Source organism: Octopus bimaculoides, chromosome 26 (genome assembly GCF_046866305.1).
Source record: "Octopus bimaculoides isolate indiv1 chromosome 26, ASM4686630v1, whole genome shotgun sequence".
Taxonomy (NCBI): domain Eukaryota; kingdom Metazoa; phylum Mollusca; class Cephalopoda; order Octopoda; family Octopodidae; genus Octopus; species Octopus bimaculoides.
The window spans coordinates 3,342,425-3,357,424 of record NC_142953.1 but is presented as its reverse complement, the minus strand read 5'-3'; the positions used below and the strand labels follow the sequence as shown (position 1 = coordinate 3,357,424).

Below are 15,000 nucleotides of genomic sequence, written 5' to 3'. Positions count from 1 at the left end.
GGTCGATGCCTATGCCACCTGACTAGCCACGTAAAAAGCACCCACTACACTCGTGGAGTGGTTGGCATTAGAAAGGGCATCCAGCTGTAGAAACCTTACCAGATCAGATTGGAGCCTGGTGCAACTTCCTGGCTCGCCAGTCCTCAATCAAACCATCCAACCCATGCCAGCATGGAAAGCAGACTTTAAATGATGATGATGTTGATGATTGGTATATATTATGTATACCGTTTATATTAGTTGAACTGGTCTCTTCATCATGATTGTTGCTCTCACTCCATTCCAGCTGTTGTATGCTCCAGTCTTCTTCAGGTGTCTTGTGTTGAACTCACTTGTTGTATCAAAACAAGTGTACCTCCATGGATCAAATCGAGGGTTAGGTTCGAAATTCCGATACAACTGAGTTCCAGGCAAGGCACCTGAAGAAGGCTGGAGCATACAACAGCTGAAACATGGTGAAAGCAACAACCAAGATGAGAACATCAATTTGACGAGTACAAACAATATATATGGTATGAATTCTTCATCTCAGAAATATAGTATTGTATTTGATGTCTGTATTTGTCTGTTCAGATATGTTCAAATATGTGTTTCTAGTCACTCTGAGCTATTTCTCTTGGTGCATTTTTGTTTAATTTATGCAAATTATGTAAGCAATAAAATACATTCTAGTCATTTTGTATAAGCCCTACGTCTATTGGCTGCTGGAGATAGGTTAGGGCAATTGCTGTGCTGATGAAGCTTATTGAGGCAAAAACATGTGCTCACAACTGCTCTCTTCAGATAATAAACCTGTCCTTTTTCTTGAAGGCATGTCAACTTTGGAAAATTCCTTGAGATTAGTTCCCCATCTCATATGAAGCCAGCCTTAATTGGCATTTAGTAATTAAGACACATCCTCTGCTGATAAAGATAATTTTAATAAATCACGAATTCATGTGGTCTAGTATGTGATATACCTGCATTTGCCTGTATGTATGTGTGCATATATGTATGTGTGTTAGGTAAATGTGTGCATATGCAAGCAGTTTCCGTTCTTTGGAAGCATGTCAAGCCATGGGGACATATCTTGCTTAGAAACAGGTGAGGGCTGGCCACAGGAAAGTTATGTCTGTAGAAAATTTGAATCAGCTGATTTCACCTGACCCATGTAAGTATAGAAAACTGGGCGTTGAAACAATGCTGCTGTCAATGTGTGTGTGTGTAGCCTCGGATGGCCAATAAAAATGTGTGTGTGTGTGTGTGCCTCCTATTGATACCGTGTAATGCTTGTAAATATGAGTATCACCATCATAGAAGTGATGCTCTTCATTTAAGATTTCCATAAAATAATATCTATTCATACCTTGCCTTCAAATAAGTTGAGTGTTGGTGACAGGTAGAGCATCTGGCTGTAGAAAATCTACCTCAACAAATTGCATCTGATCCATGTAAACAAGGAAAGTTGACATCGAAATGACGATGAACATGATACACACACACACACGTTTTGATATTTATATATAAGTGGAGCACTTGTTGGCTCTATCCTAGAATGTACCAGATGTACTCTGCAACTGCCTTTCCCCTCCCATCTCTCTCACTAATATTATATGTTAAATAGAAACATTATATCTATTTATGTGTATGAGTGTATAACATAGAAATATATATATATTATATGGTAGAAAAAGAAAATGAAGGCAAAGGAAGAAATACTTGGCGTGTTAGGTTTACGCTCGGGAAACTAAGAAGTCTTTAATATTTCAAACATATGCTCTTGTGTGGCAAGGATAGAAGAGGAGAGAGAGAGAGAAAAACACAGAAAGAAAAGAACAAACGTGTTTCAATTTAGACGGTCACTGCAAACAAAAATACACACACACACATAAAATAGGGAAAAAGTATGGACAAGGGTGTGTGTGTTGGTGTTGAACTCAATATATGTTATGCTTCTGGGCGAAGCGTTAGTTGTGTACTGGGCTATGATCAGAAAAAAGATGACAGTTGTAAGCTAATGAAGTTCGTAAGATAATCGTCTCTTCCTTTGTCAACTTTTTATTTATATATGTGTGTATTTAGATTTACACACACACACACACACACACACACACACACACACACTTGCCTGTAAAGCCTTACAGTAACAGGCTAAATTCAGAGTAGCAAGAGAGTGACGTGACTCGACCAAAATACAATATACTGTTTCTGTTGACCACAAAGACAATCCAAATATGATCATCCCGTTATTTAGGCATTGTCTATCGTGGCTCTGTATCTTTCCTTTCATCACGACGGTCATGTATGATTTGATAGCAAATTTGGCTGATATATTTAGCCCCTTAATCGACTGCTTCGGTGGTGGCGGCTTCTCCCAGTAACTGAGGGGCTTGTTTATTTTTGATGGTTGTTTCTCTTGTTCTGGTGGTGATGGCGGATACGTTGTGACCTTAAAACAATTGTCACCGAGGATCGCTTCCTGTGCTAGCAATGTTTCTTTTTTATCCCGTCCTCGGTCACCTACTTAACTTGACCTCTGTCGATTGAACTAATCGATGGTTCCACTCTCGTCTTTCTGTCTCTCTTTCTCTCCTTCTTTCCCACACATTGTCTCCTCCGTAGAGTTTCTCTACGCACCACATACACTCTATTCTTCACACACACACACACACACACACACATTCTGGCACTCTCTCTCTCACACGCACACGCTCTTCATATATATATATATAATAATAATATTAGGGACAAAATCCAAAATTACAGGTAAAAACTCAATTAAAATCAATTTATAAAAAATCAAAATTAAATTGAGCTTTATAGATAAAATATATATTATCTTTATCTTATGATATTTACTTTGTTTTATATTATACTCATTTATTGTGCTTTTAATTGTTAATTTTTCTATATGTGATAGTGGATTTTCATCGATGAGTTCTTGAAACTTGGTTATTTTCCCTAAAACTATATATTTTATATATATTATATATATATATATATATATATATATATATATATATATCCCGCTCTCTAACACTCTCTTTACCACTCTTTCTAACACACTTTCTCTCTCTCTCTCTCTCTCTCCACACACACACACACTTCATTATTTTTCTCTTTCATACATTCTTTGCCCCCCCCTCTCTCTCTCCCCTCTCTAATCAATCCCTTTCTTCACATTTTCAGTCTCTCTAGGAAAAACACACACACCACACAAGAGACCTTCTCTTCGGTCTACTTCCGAATTCCAACTTGTCCCCATCTTCTCCTACATCGATGTTTACTTCCTTGCTTCCTCCTCCTTCTCTCTCTCTCTCTCTCTCTCTCTCCATTCCACCCCGCCATCACCTCCTCCAATTCCTTCTTGGACGAACAGACAGACAGGCAGACTGATACTTTCAAATTTTCTTGTACTTTTTTAGTTCCCAACAATTATTAACTTAAAATGGTCCGGCAAATATAAATCGTTGATATTGATAATAATAATGATTTATTTTAACATATAACACACACGCACTTATATATATATATATATATATATATTATATATATATATATATATTATATATATATATATATATTATATATATATATATCTTTCTCTGTGTTAAAAAGAAAACCGGTTGTTTAATATGCCAACTTGTGTATACTTTTAAACTTCTTTCTGAAACACGTTTCTATATTTAGGTTTACATATAACTATGCGTATGTATGTATATAATGTGTGTGAGTGTGTATTATTGTTATCATGCTTATGGATGAGTTTGTTTTATGCATGCGTGTGTGAATTTTTATAATTCTGGGTGTATAAATGTGTTAGGCTGAGTATATGTATGTATGTATGTATGTATATATATATATATATATATATATATTTATAGAAAGACAATAATATAGATGTGGGTATTTGTGGACATTAATTCACATACTCGGTTGCTGTACTCGTGTTGATACATATATATCTTCCTTATATTGTCAACGTAAAGAAACGCCTCTGTGTATGTGTACGCATGTATGTATATATATATATATATATATGTGTGTGTGTGTGTAGGTTAATATATAGTTTAAGACCCGGTCACGAAAACACTGTATGTGTGTGTTCATATATATGGCTTAGCTGGCCGAAATTTCGAAATCACTGTCAACAACTTTCTTGTATAATAAGAACGATGAATTTGTATTCTACAAAAGTATAGAGTAACTGATCAGCTTAATGTAAAATTGTTTTAATTATAACTGAACATAAAAACAAACATTAATATTTACGTATATTTGTCGATACGTAAATATATATATATATATTATGTGTGTACGTATAAATATATATATATATATATATATATATATATATATATATATATATATATATATGTATATGTAAGTATGTATATGCGCATGCGTACAGAAGCAATGACTAGTGACTGAGACCTTTGGCAATATGCTGTGCTTGAGAAGACCCGTCAAGCCAATTGAAATTGTAATCGTGGCAGACGCTGGTGTCACGTAACTGACAACTGTGCCGGTGACACGCAAAAAAAAAAAGCACCTTTCGAGCGTTGGGTCTCACGGAGTCAAGGTAGCCAATGCCGGTGACAGGCGAGAAGTACCTTTCGAGTGTTGGGCATCTCGGGGGCAACGACGAATAATTTAGAGAAGATCCACCAAACATTGGCAGAAACATACCTTCAGTTCCTATAAGTGATTTCTACCATTCTATATAATTTGACCTTTGATATATATATATATATATATATATATATATATATATATATATATATGGGAGAATATACGAAAAAACAACAACAGACGAGGACAGGTGGTGTAAATAACAAAAGGATGTATTAGTATGACGCTCGGGAATACGGAAAGTCTTTGACGTTTCGAGCTACGCTCTTCAACAGAAAGAATACGGAGACAAGGAGAAAAACACGGAGAAAAAAAATTGAATAGTGTCCAATATATATATATATATATATATATATATGTATGTATATGAGAGAGAGAGAGAGAGAAAGGGAATGGGGTTATTTGTGTGTGTTTGTTTGGCCCCTTGCTTAGACATCATGCGATGGTTGTAGATGAACGTCATTATCATACACTTGATGTTTATTTCCAGTCGTCAATGCAAAACATGTCCAAATGAAGGGGAAAATATGGTGGATGGAAACTGTGCAGATGCCCATCAAATGGATTGCACCTCTTATTCAATGGTACAGCTCTGTCACATGCTCTCATGCTGTCTCTCCTTGGGAATTACACTAAGAGTACGCATTTCCGTGGAGTACTCAGCCAGCCTGCACAATCACTTAGTTGATAAAACGATAGATTTGCACGTTGTTGAAATCGATGGAGATCCATTTATGGGGATAGAGTGTAAGAGTTGGATCATCAATGTTGATTGATATAGAGGAACCAACGAAGGAGTAGCACTGGGGAAGGAAGGCACAGGAGCCAGTATGTATTTTGGTGGGAAATGGCGGTGGAAGAGGGGCCACACTTGTGGCTTCCCCTTGTAAAACTTCCTAAAAGATAACGAACAACCGAGAGTGAAAGAGGAAAGAATTGAAGGAGGAGAGGAAGCAGGAGCACTCCCTGATTCTTCCAGCAGAAGGTGCAACATATTAGCATTTCCTTTAGTTTCTGGAATCTGAGAAGGAGAATAGTTTCACATGTCTGAGGGCGGCTGCAAGTCTGTGCCTACATGTGCATGCATTATTTCATTCATTTGTTCATGAAGTTTTGCTTGTGCTAGCATGGGTTGGGAAAATGCTTCTCTGAGGCTGTATCTTACAGCCAGTCACACAAAGCCTCACTGCTGTGTGTCTTGCGAAAGGAAAAGGCTACGGGGAACCAACCTTGATAATAAATCAAGGAGTGAAATCCCTCGCATGATCTGCTCCCCTTTTTGGTACCCTTCTGGCAACTGTAGGATCGGTGGAGATCTTCAGCCCTGTAAGGCAGTTCACCTTAGAGAAGGTCATTCCACTGTAAAACTTAGAGGTGTTGGTCACTGCAGTTGTCTTAGCCCCCACTGAGCCCCTGTAATCGGACCTCCACATATAAAGAGTGGGATCAGATTGTACAGACTGACTCCCATTTTAAAACTACTCAGCACAGACCAGAAGAAAAACCCTGCGGCATCAAGGATCAGTTTACATCAGGAGTTCTCAACCATTTTTTATCTGTGGACCCCTTTGATTACTTCTTCTGGTGGACCCCCATAGCCATTCGATGTTTAAAAACTAGTATTATAGAAGCTTCTTTCAAAATTCCTATTTAGTTCTTCAAATATTAACTCATGTAGGTTGAACTCTGTAAAGTATTAGAGAAAGAAACCCCAGCTGTTTCTTGCAATACATATCAATACATACATCTAAAGCCAGGAACCCTTAAAATACTATTGTGGATCTCCAATTTACTTTTCTGTTGGACCCCCAAAAATCTTATATGGCATCTCATGGGCCATACGGACCCCATTTGAGAACCAGCAGTTTACATAGACATTTGAGGGCATGCCACTCTTTTTCATGATCTATGGACATGAAGAAACTAACGTCATACACTATGTATATTATGTGCATGTGAGAGAGAGAGAGAGAGAGAGTTGAAACTCTGGTACGGACTTCCTATTTTCCTTCAGTGTCTACTTGGCATAGTTGTCGCTAAATGTATCATTGCTGAAAAAAAACTAACAAAAGCAAAAAGCAAAAACAGCAGTCAGAAATCTAATCAGATTTCTAATGTTTCCTCCATTGTAGTAGTTTCCCCGCAATGCTGCCTTCTCCTCGCATACTCATTCTTTCCACTTGCTATTGTTGTCGACAATTATTAATGGTGGTGTTATAGTGTGACTGAGGACGTAGGGAACTGGAGGTACGTCCAGTTTAGGATCTCAGTGTAGGGAACTCCAGTCTTTCCTCGGTATTACTTCACCATAAAACATGTACCAGTTGCTGTTGATACCAATCCTGCAGTAGGACTGAACTACATGGTTGCAAAACAGATTTCTTAACTACTCAACTATCTCCATACATATGCCATGTACCAGTAATATATCATGATCATTTTTGCCCCCCCCCCCCACCACCACCACCAGAATAGTTCTTGTGTCTTATGAACAGTAAACAATACTATTACAGCATTTAGCACACACATAACACCCTTGTTAGAACAGATATTGGACCAGACCAAAGTAAATTCATGTTGAGTGGGTGACTGTTAAGTGTTGAATCTGAGCCTCAGTGTTATGTTGCCTTGCAGTTTCCATTAATATTTCAAAGATTCAGATTCAGTTTGTCGGCCCAAGGCTACAGTGGAAGACACTTGCCCAAGGTGCCACACAGTGGGACTGAAGCCGGAACCATGTGGTTGGTAAGCAAGCTACTTACCAACACAGCCACTTCTGCACCTATATATATATAAATATACTTTATTTAAAAGCAGCAGAAATATAACAAAAAAACCGTTACTCTGAGTTTCACGTTCCCGTTCATCGGACAGTTTTGTTAGAAAATGGTATTTGAGTACTCTTTTTTCCACCTTGTTGCACATTTCATGTGCTTACTCCGGTATATATAAATATATATATATTAAAATTATAATTGAGGGTATCTAAGATACTACCATGCTAGAGATAGCAGTCAAAGCCTGACTCCAAAACCAAATCAGGTATTTTAAACTGGCAAATTTCTGGATAATCCCAGACCAGGGTTTCTGGCTCCGTATAAACATATATACTTTACCTCCTCAATGAGATAGACCAAAATATAGTATATAAATATATATCACCGAGGCGATGACTACGGACCGAGACCTTTGGAAATGTGCTGTGCGTGAGAAGACCCGGCAAGCCAAGTAAGATCGTTGCCAGTGCCCCTGGACTGGTTCTTGTGCGGGTGGCACATGAGATGCACCATTTTGAGCGTGGCCGTTGCCAGTATCGCCTGACTGGCTCCTGTAGGATTTTCGAGCAAGATCGTTGCCAGTGCCCCTGGACTGGCTTGTGCGGGTGGCACATAAAAGACACCATTTCGAGCGTGGCCGTTTTCGTGCGGGTGACACGTAAAAGCACCCACTACACTCTCTGAGTGGTTGGCGTTAGGAAGGGCATCCAGCTGTAGAAACTCTGCCAAATCAGACTGGAGCCTGGTGTTGCCATCCGGTTTCACCAGTCCTCGGTCAAATTGTCCAACCCATGCTAGCATGGAAAGCGGACGTTAAACGATGATGATGATGATGATGATATATATATATATATATACAACACACGGACACTTACATATACTCACATACATATATATGTATGTATATTCATTTTGATTGTTCATCTATATGGTCAAAATACCACCACAGTGAAAATAATCCTTTCTACTAAAGGCACAAGGCTTGAAAATCTGCCTTAACAAATGCTGTCTGACCCATGCAGGCATGGAAAAGTGGACAATACAATGATGAGGATGATGATTAGGTGCCTTCATCCTTGTCTTTTACTTCATAGCTTCAAAGAAGTGTAGTAATCTAAAGGTGAATGTGGCCCTGTCTCCAAAAAACTGGGAAAGACTGACTTGGTGAAGTGTTTAGTGTATGAAATGCTTAAGCAAGAAGTTTACCTTATCCATAATTTAATGTTATTGGTGCAAATTGTAAATCATTTTCTGTTGGTGTCAGGAGGCATGTTAGAGTTGCAAAAGATAGATTTTTTTTTATGGGGTCAGTGATGCTTGTCATTTATGCATCAACAATTTTATTGTCTTTGCTAACCTGGCTGAGCATCTGCACATTGAGACTTTCGAAACTAGTGACAAGTGTTTATGGCAATCTTGAAGTCACTCTCAGGTTGTCTAAGGAGTTGAATAACATCTCCTGGTGAACACAAGATAAACTGTTGCAAAGATTACCTTAATCCTTTTGTTACCATATTTCTGTTGAGATGCTCTGTGGTTCTTTCAATTAATTTTAAATATAAGAAAGAATTTAGTAAAATTCTATTTTTCCTGTTTGCACCATGTGTGTATGTGTATGTGTGTAAATATTTGCACATGTGCGTTATTGTCTCCTTGCTTTGACTTCATGTGATAGTTGTAAACAAGCGTCACCATCATGCAAGCTATGATTTTCATTGCCAATCTTCCATGAAAACATGTCTGGGCCATAGAGAAAAATCTGCTTCAACATATTCTGCCCAAGTTATGCGAGTATTGGAAAGTGAATGCTAAAACAATGATGAAGATGATGATGATGATAAAATGTTAACAAAGGTGAATTTAAGAAAATATATATTGTCCCTCTTTCTAACCTACCCCTCTGAAATGCCATCTTGCACCCCGTTCCCTGTACTGCAATCACCCCAGTTAAGGAATCCCTGCTATATATATATATATATATATATATATATATATATAGTTGATTGATTGATCTGCTACAAATAGCAGCAGAAATCTCTCTCATATCACTCTCTGGTTTCTTTAAAAAATAAAAAAAACGCAGAACATACTCTATCTACCACTACTACCAGAACTTCAACCATCATTTACTGTTACTACAACCACTACTATTATTACAACCACCACCACCACCACCACCACCACCACCTATCAGCAGTACTGCTGCTACCACCACCACTATCTCTGCTTTTACTACAACCATCAATACTACTACTTCTACTACCACCACCACTACTATTACTACCATCTCCACCACCACCACCACCACTATCATCACTGCCACCACCACCACTATCATCACTGCCACCACCACCACCACCACCACCATTATTACCCTCCACCATCACCACCACTATTAGCATGCAACCAATACTTATTATATTGGACTCCCCCTCCCCCCGGGCCACCAACACTACTATTACAAGCACCATACTTACCACCACCACCACCACCACCACCACCACCATCATTATGGCTATAGTCCTTCTCCTCCTCCTCCTCCTCCTCTCTGTGTTGTGAATTTATAAACTGGAAGCATGACATCACCGGTGTTGCTTTGCCTGAATAGATTCTCTCCTTCCTTGCTGCCTCCTCCTCTTCCTCCTCCTCACAGTTTCCATTCCCTCCTTTCTCCTCCTTCCACTCTCACACCATTTCCAAAGCAAAACCTCCAAAAAGAAACAAAAAGGAAAAGAAAATTTACGGAAAAACTACATTTGTGTTATAAACTACAATATATTGCACCAAAAATAAGACATATTAAGTCAACTAGCTTCTCTCTCTCTCTCTCTCTCTTTCTCTCTCTCTCTCTCTCTCTCTCTTCCATTTATCTATATGTCTATCTCTCTCTGTTTCTGTCTCTCTATTCATCTCTCTGTCTCTCCCTCTATTTCTTTCTATTTATCTATCTACTTTTCTCTCTTGCTACTTATTTATTTCTCTGTCTATCTGTTCCCCCCTCTCTCTCTTCTCCATTCATCTATATGTCTATCTCTCTCTGTTCATCTCTCTGTCTCTCCCACTTTCTATTTATCTGTCTCTCTTGCTATTTATCTATATCTGTTCCTCTCTCTCTCTCTCTCTCTCTCTGTTTATCTCTCTGTCTCTATTTCTATTTATCTGTCTCTCTTGCTATTTATTTATCTATCTGTTCCTCTCTCTCTCTCTCTCTCTCTCTCTCTCTCTCTCAGTTGCTTGCTCTTTCACCCTATCTACCTGTGTATCTGTCTAATTCTTTCTCTTTCTCCCAATCTCTCTCTCTCTCTCTCTCTCTCTTTCTCTCTCTCTCTCTCACTCTTTGACTTTACCTTGATACAAATAATGAATTAATATCATTTTCTCTCATCATGATGACGAAATTGATGATGACGATGCTATCTCGTCATCGTCATCATCATCATCATCATCATCATTATAATGAAGAACCGAACCGAACCGAACCGAACCATAGAGGCACTGCTAGTCATCATCGACAGCAATGGTTGCTGGTGGAGGGAGGGAGGGAGGGGTGTGGTGACTGAAGGTGCGAATGGTGGTGGTGGTGGTGGTGGTGGTGACAGCAGATGTCATTGGTGGTGGTGGTGGTGGTGGTGGTGGTAGTGATGCTGGCTGGTGGAATAATTAAATTAGATTGATGACAAAAGGAAAAAAGAATTGATAAGAAAAATATTAAAGAAAACAAAAAAAATGCAAAAATAAAAACATCAATCCTTTCTACTATAGGAATAAGGCCTGAATTTTTTTTTTTGTGTGTGTGGGAGGGGGTCTAGTCAATTACATTGACCCCAGTGCTTGACTGGTTCTTTGGTTCTTGTTTTATCAACACTAAAAGGATGAAAGGCAAGGTTGACCTTGGTGGGGTTTGAACTCAGAATGTGAAGTTTGAAGAAATGTTGCTAGAAGCATTTCGTCTGGCAGGCTGATGAGTCTGCCTGCTCACTTCTTTAAGAATAAGCCCTTTCTACCATAGGCACAAGGCTTGGAATTTGGCAGGAGGGCACTAGTTGATTTCATTGACCCCAGTGCTTCACTGGTACTTAATTTATCGACCCTGAAAGGGTGAAAGTTAAAGTCGACCTCGGCAGAATTTGAACTCGAGACATACAGACACATGAAAGTTCTGCCAGCTTGCCATCATCATCATCATCATCATAATAGTAATAATACTTTGCCTTTCATCCAAAAGGATGAAAGGCAAAGTAAACCTAAGCGGAATTTGAACTCAGAACATAACAACAGACAAAATGCTGCTAGGTATTTCCTCACTACATATAAATAACAGTAAAATTGATGGAATGGATCATATCTACTTCTTCTTACCTCTTTATGAACCCCTTCTCTTTGATCGAAATAAATTCCAGAAAGGCCTTACTATTTTAGAGGTTTGATATTTTTGTCTTAGTCTTTGACCAGGCATTGATCTCTGATGCAATTAATCAGGTGTTTAATCTCTATAGAATACTTTACACATATACACATGCGTATAAGCACACACTACAAATTTAGATTTGTACACCATACACACACACACATGCCATGAACACATATATTCCATACATTAGTACAGTTGGTGTCAATATATCTGTTGGTCTAACTCATTATGTTCTAAATTTATCTTTCTGTTTACCTAGTTGTCTGTTTGTCTGTCTGACTATCTGCCTGTCTGTCTGTTTATATCCATCCATCCATCCATCCAATTCTATTCTATTCTTCTATTTATCTGTCTGTCTGTCTATTCACCTGCCTTAAACCACACAACTATGTTTGTGTCTGTATATGTGTATATATATATATATATATATGTGTGTGTGTGTGTGTGTGTATGTGTGTGTGTGTGTGTGTGTGTGTGTGTTTGTGCCTCTGCATAGATGTATATTTATGTATATATATGTCAATATGTGTATGCATATAAAACACACACACAAAGGAAATGTGTTATAATAAGTAAGGCAAGTAATTCCTAGGGCATAACTCAAATGGTTAACTCTTGACATTATAAGACTTACTGCACACACTTTTAGTTGTCACGAGATATCTCGTGATCAAGGCTTAAAGGGTTTTAAAATACTCCATATTCTCTCAGTCATCCTCCCATATTCTCTCTATCTTTCTCTCTCTCTCTATCTCTCTCTCTCTCTCTCTATCTATCTATTTATCTGCCTATTTGTCTTGCATATTTAATCTATGTTGTTTCCAATTTAGATGCAAGGTTAGCAATTTTGAAGGGAGTAGAAGGGTACTTATTTTATCAACCCCTGGAAGGAGGAAGCGTAAAGTTTGATCTTGGCGGGATTATTCTTCTATTTGTTTCAGTCATTTGACTGTGGCCATGCTGGAGCACTGTGTAGACTTGGAATGTAAAAAGCTGGAGCTAATACCCCAAAGCTGTAAGAATGCTGCCAATAGTTTCAAAAGAAAGGAAATAAAGGGAAAACTGCCCCCTTCCTTTTCCAGTATTTAACTGGTAGGGTTAGGTCAGTGGTTCTTGACTGGGGTCGGTATGACCCTTTGGGGTCTTATATAAGATTTTGTTAAAATTTATGAGTAATGAATTGGTTATACTTCTATGATACACAAAAGATTTTAAGAATTTTTTTATACAATTCCTAATAATATTTAATTACTGAGGGTCCAGTAGAATAAAATAGGAGTCAAAGGGGTCCTTAGAGGACCTTAGGGGACCTAAGACTGCCCCTGCTTCTATGATGCAAAATTCCTGTTTTAACCCTTTTGATGCCGACTCACTTGAGACCACCTCAAGTTCTGACATAAACTTACTGTTTTAGAGTGGTCTAAATTATATTCTGCCATCAAAATGTTATGCTGTTTGTTTGTGTGTTGATGTTATCGTTGTGTGTATATATAGGATGTTGTTGTCTAAACCCCAGGCCAGTTCTTGTCTAAACCCCAGGCCAGTTCTTGTCTAAACCCCAGGCCAGTTCTTGTCAAGAAAGACATTCTAGCTGTGACCCTTCTGTCTTTTACTGAAACATGTATGTTCTATAAAGCAATGACTACCATACCTGCTCTCTGTATGCTATAAATTTATATATGCTGTGTGTGTGAGACAATGGCTTAACTGGCTGAAACTTCAAAGTCACTGTCGGCAATGTTCTTGTTTAAGAATAATAATCTGTACTCTACAGAAGTATTGAGTAACCCCTCCTCGTATTAATGTAAAATTGTTTTTATTATAACCAAACATAAACACAAGCATCTGTTTTTCTAATATTTCTTCTTCTCCCTTTTCTCTTTCAAACTCTAATCTGCTGCCATCTCTTGGACTTCTAGCATACGAAGTGTAATGCACAAGCATTTACTCAAGAATGGGATAGTGACATTTGAACACATCTTTGACCAAAGAATCGGTAAGTTTAAACGTTGCCTTTTCTTGTTTTGTTTTCAGGTTTTTTTTTTTGTCAATTCTAGTGTCAAACTTTATACAGTACAGTTTGGGTTGTGTATCCAATATACATACTCTCCTCCTCTACCCCTCCTCCTTTCCGTTTCCACCACATACACACATGCAACAATTCAAACATGCTTGCATTCATATATTCACTCTCATGTTGACACTCAGAGACAAGCTTAGCTCTTTCGATACCAACCCACCTGAGACTGCCTTTGACACTCCATGATACAAATTTGGTATTTCAAAGTGATCTATATTAAAACCTTGAATCAAAATTTCATTTCAATTTATATTCCAAACACCAGCTTCATAAATAACAAGGTTGTTGTACTAAATTCGTCATCATTTTCCAAATTAATTGAAAGAAAAACAGTGTATTTCAACAGGAGTATATTTACAAAAGGCTTAAAGTGATCTAAATTAAAATCTTCCTTCAAAATTTTATGACAGTTATTTTTCCTAAATTCTTCATTATTCTCAAAATTAAATTAAAACAAAATCTCTTAATAATTAGGAAAAGAAAGTCGACTCTATGGAAAATGTAAAATTATATTGAGAAAATAAAAATTATGTAAATTAATAGATAATAATAATAATTGTGTAAACTAATAAGTAATAATAATTAATAGGTAATCATCATCATCATCATTTTATTTTCAATTTTAACTTGACAAAAACCAGCTCCTTTATTTATATTATCATTTATTGACTTCAGGAATATTATGACATTACATTCCAAGGTAACCCTTTTGTTAATATAATAATAATAATTAATTAAATTGATAGTTAATGGTAATTAATGGGTAATAATAATAATTGTGTGAATAATTAGGTAAAGGAATATTATTCCAATTAATTGAAGAAATGGGAAGTATTCACCCTAAGTGGGAAATAGATGAAAATGCTATAATTAATTGAGGATGAGATTGATTGACAGCTTGGAGTCTTCCTAGAATAGATTTCATGCGAGAGCTAGAGGGAAGGGGAACTGCACAGGGAACTCAGTTGGCTCTCTGTTACCGTTGAATAGAGAGGAGCAACATGAAAAGAAAGGCCTTGCTCAAGAACAAAACATACTGCTTGGTTTGGGAATTGAACCCATGTCATTATAATCAAATAGCAAACACTCTAATCTCTATGCCACACACCTTCATTGCACAC

At 37.6% G+C, this 15,000-nt stretch overlaps 1 protein-coding gene across 2 annotated transcripts in view; it reads left to right on the top strand.

The window, feature by feature from the left end:
- LOC106871981 (G protein-coupled receptor kinase 1) overlaps nucleotides 1–15,000 on the top strand; it is a 151,430-nt gene that overhangs the window by 9,184 nt on the left and 127,246 nt on the right. For both annotated transcript variants that reach the window (XM_089343058.1, XM_089343057.1), the window contains exon 2: nucleotides 13,719–13,795. In XM_089343058.1, coding sequence (XP_089199184.1) covers nucleotides 13,719–13,795 — 77 coding nt within the window. The remainder of the gene's footprint in view (nucleotides 1–13,718; nucleotides 13,796–15,000) is intronic.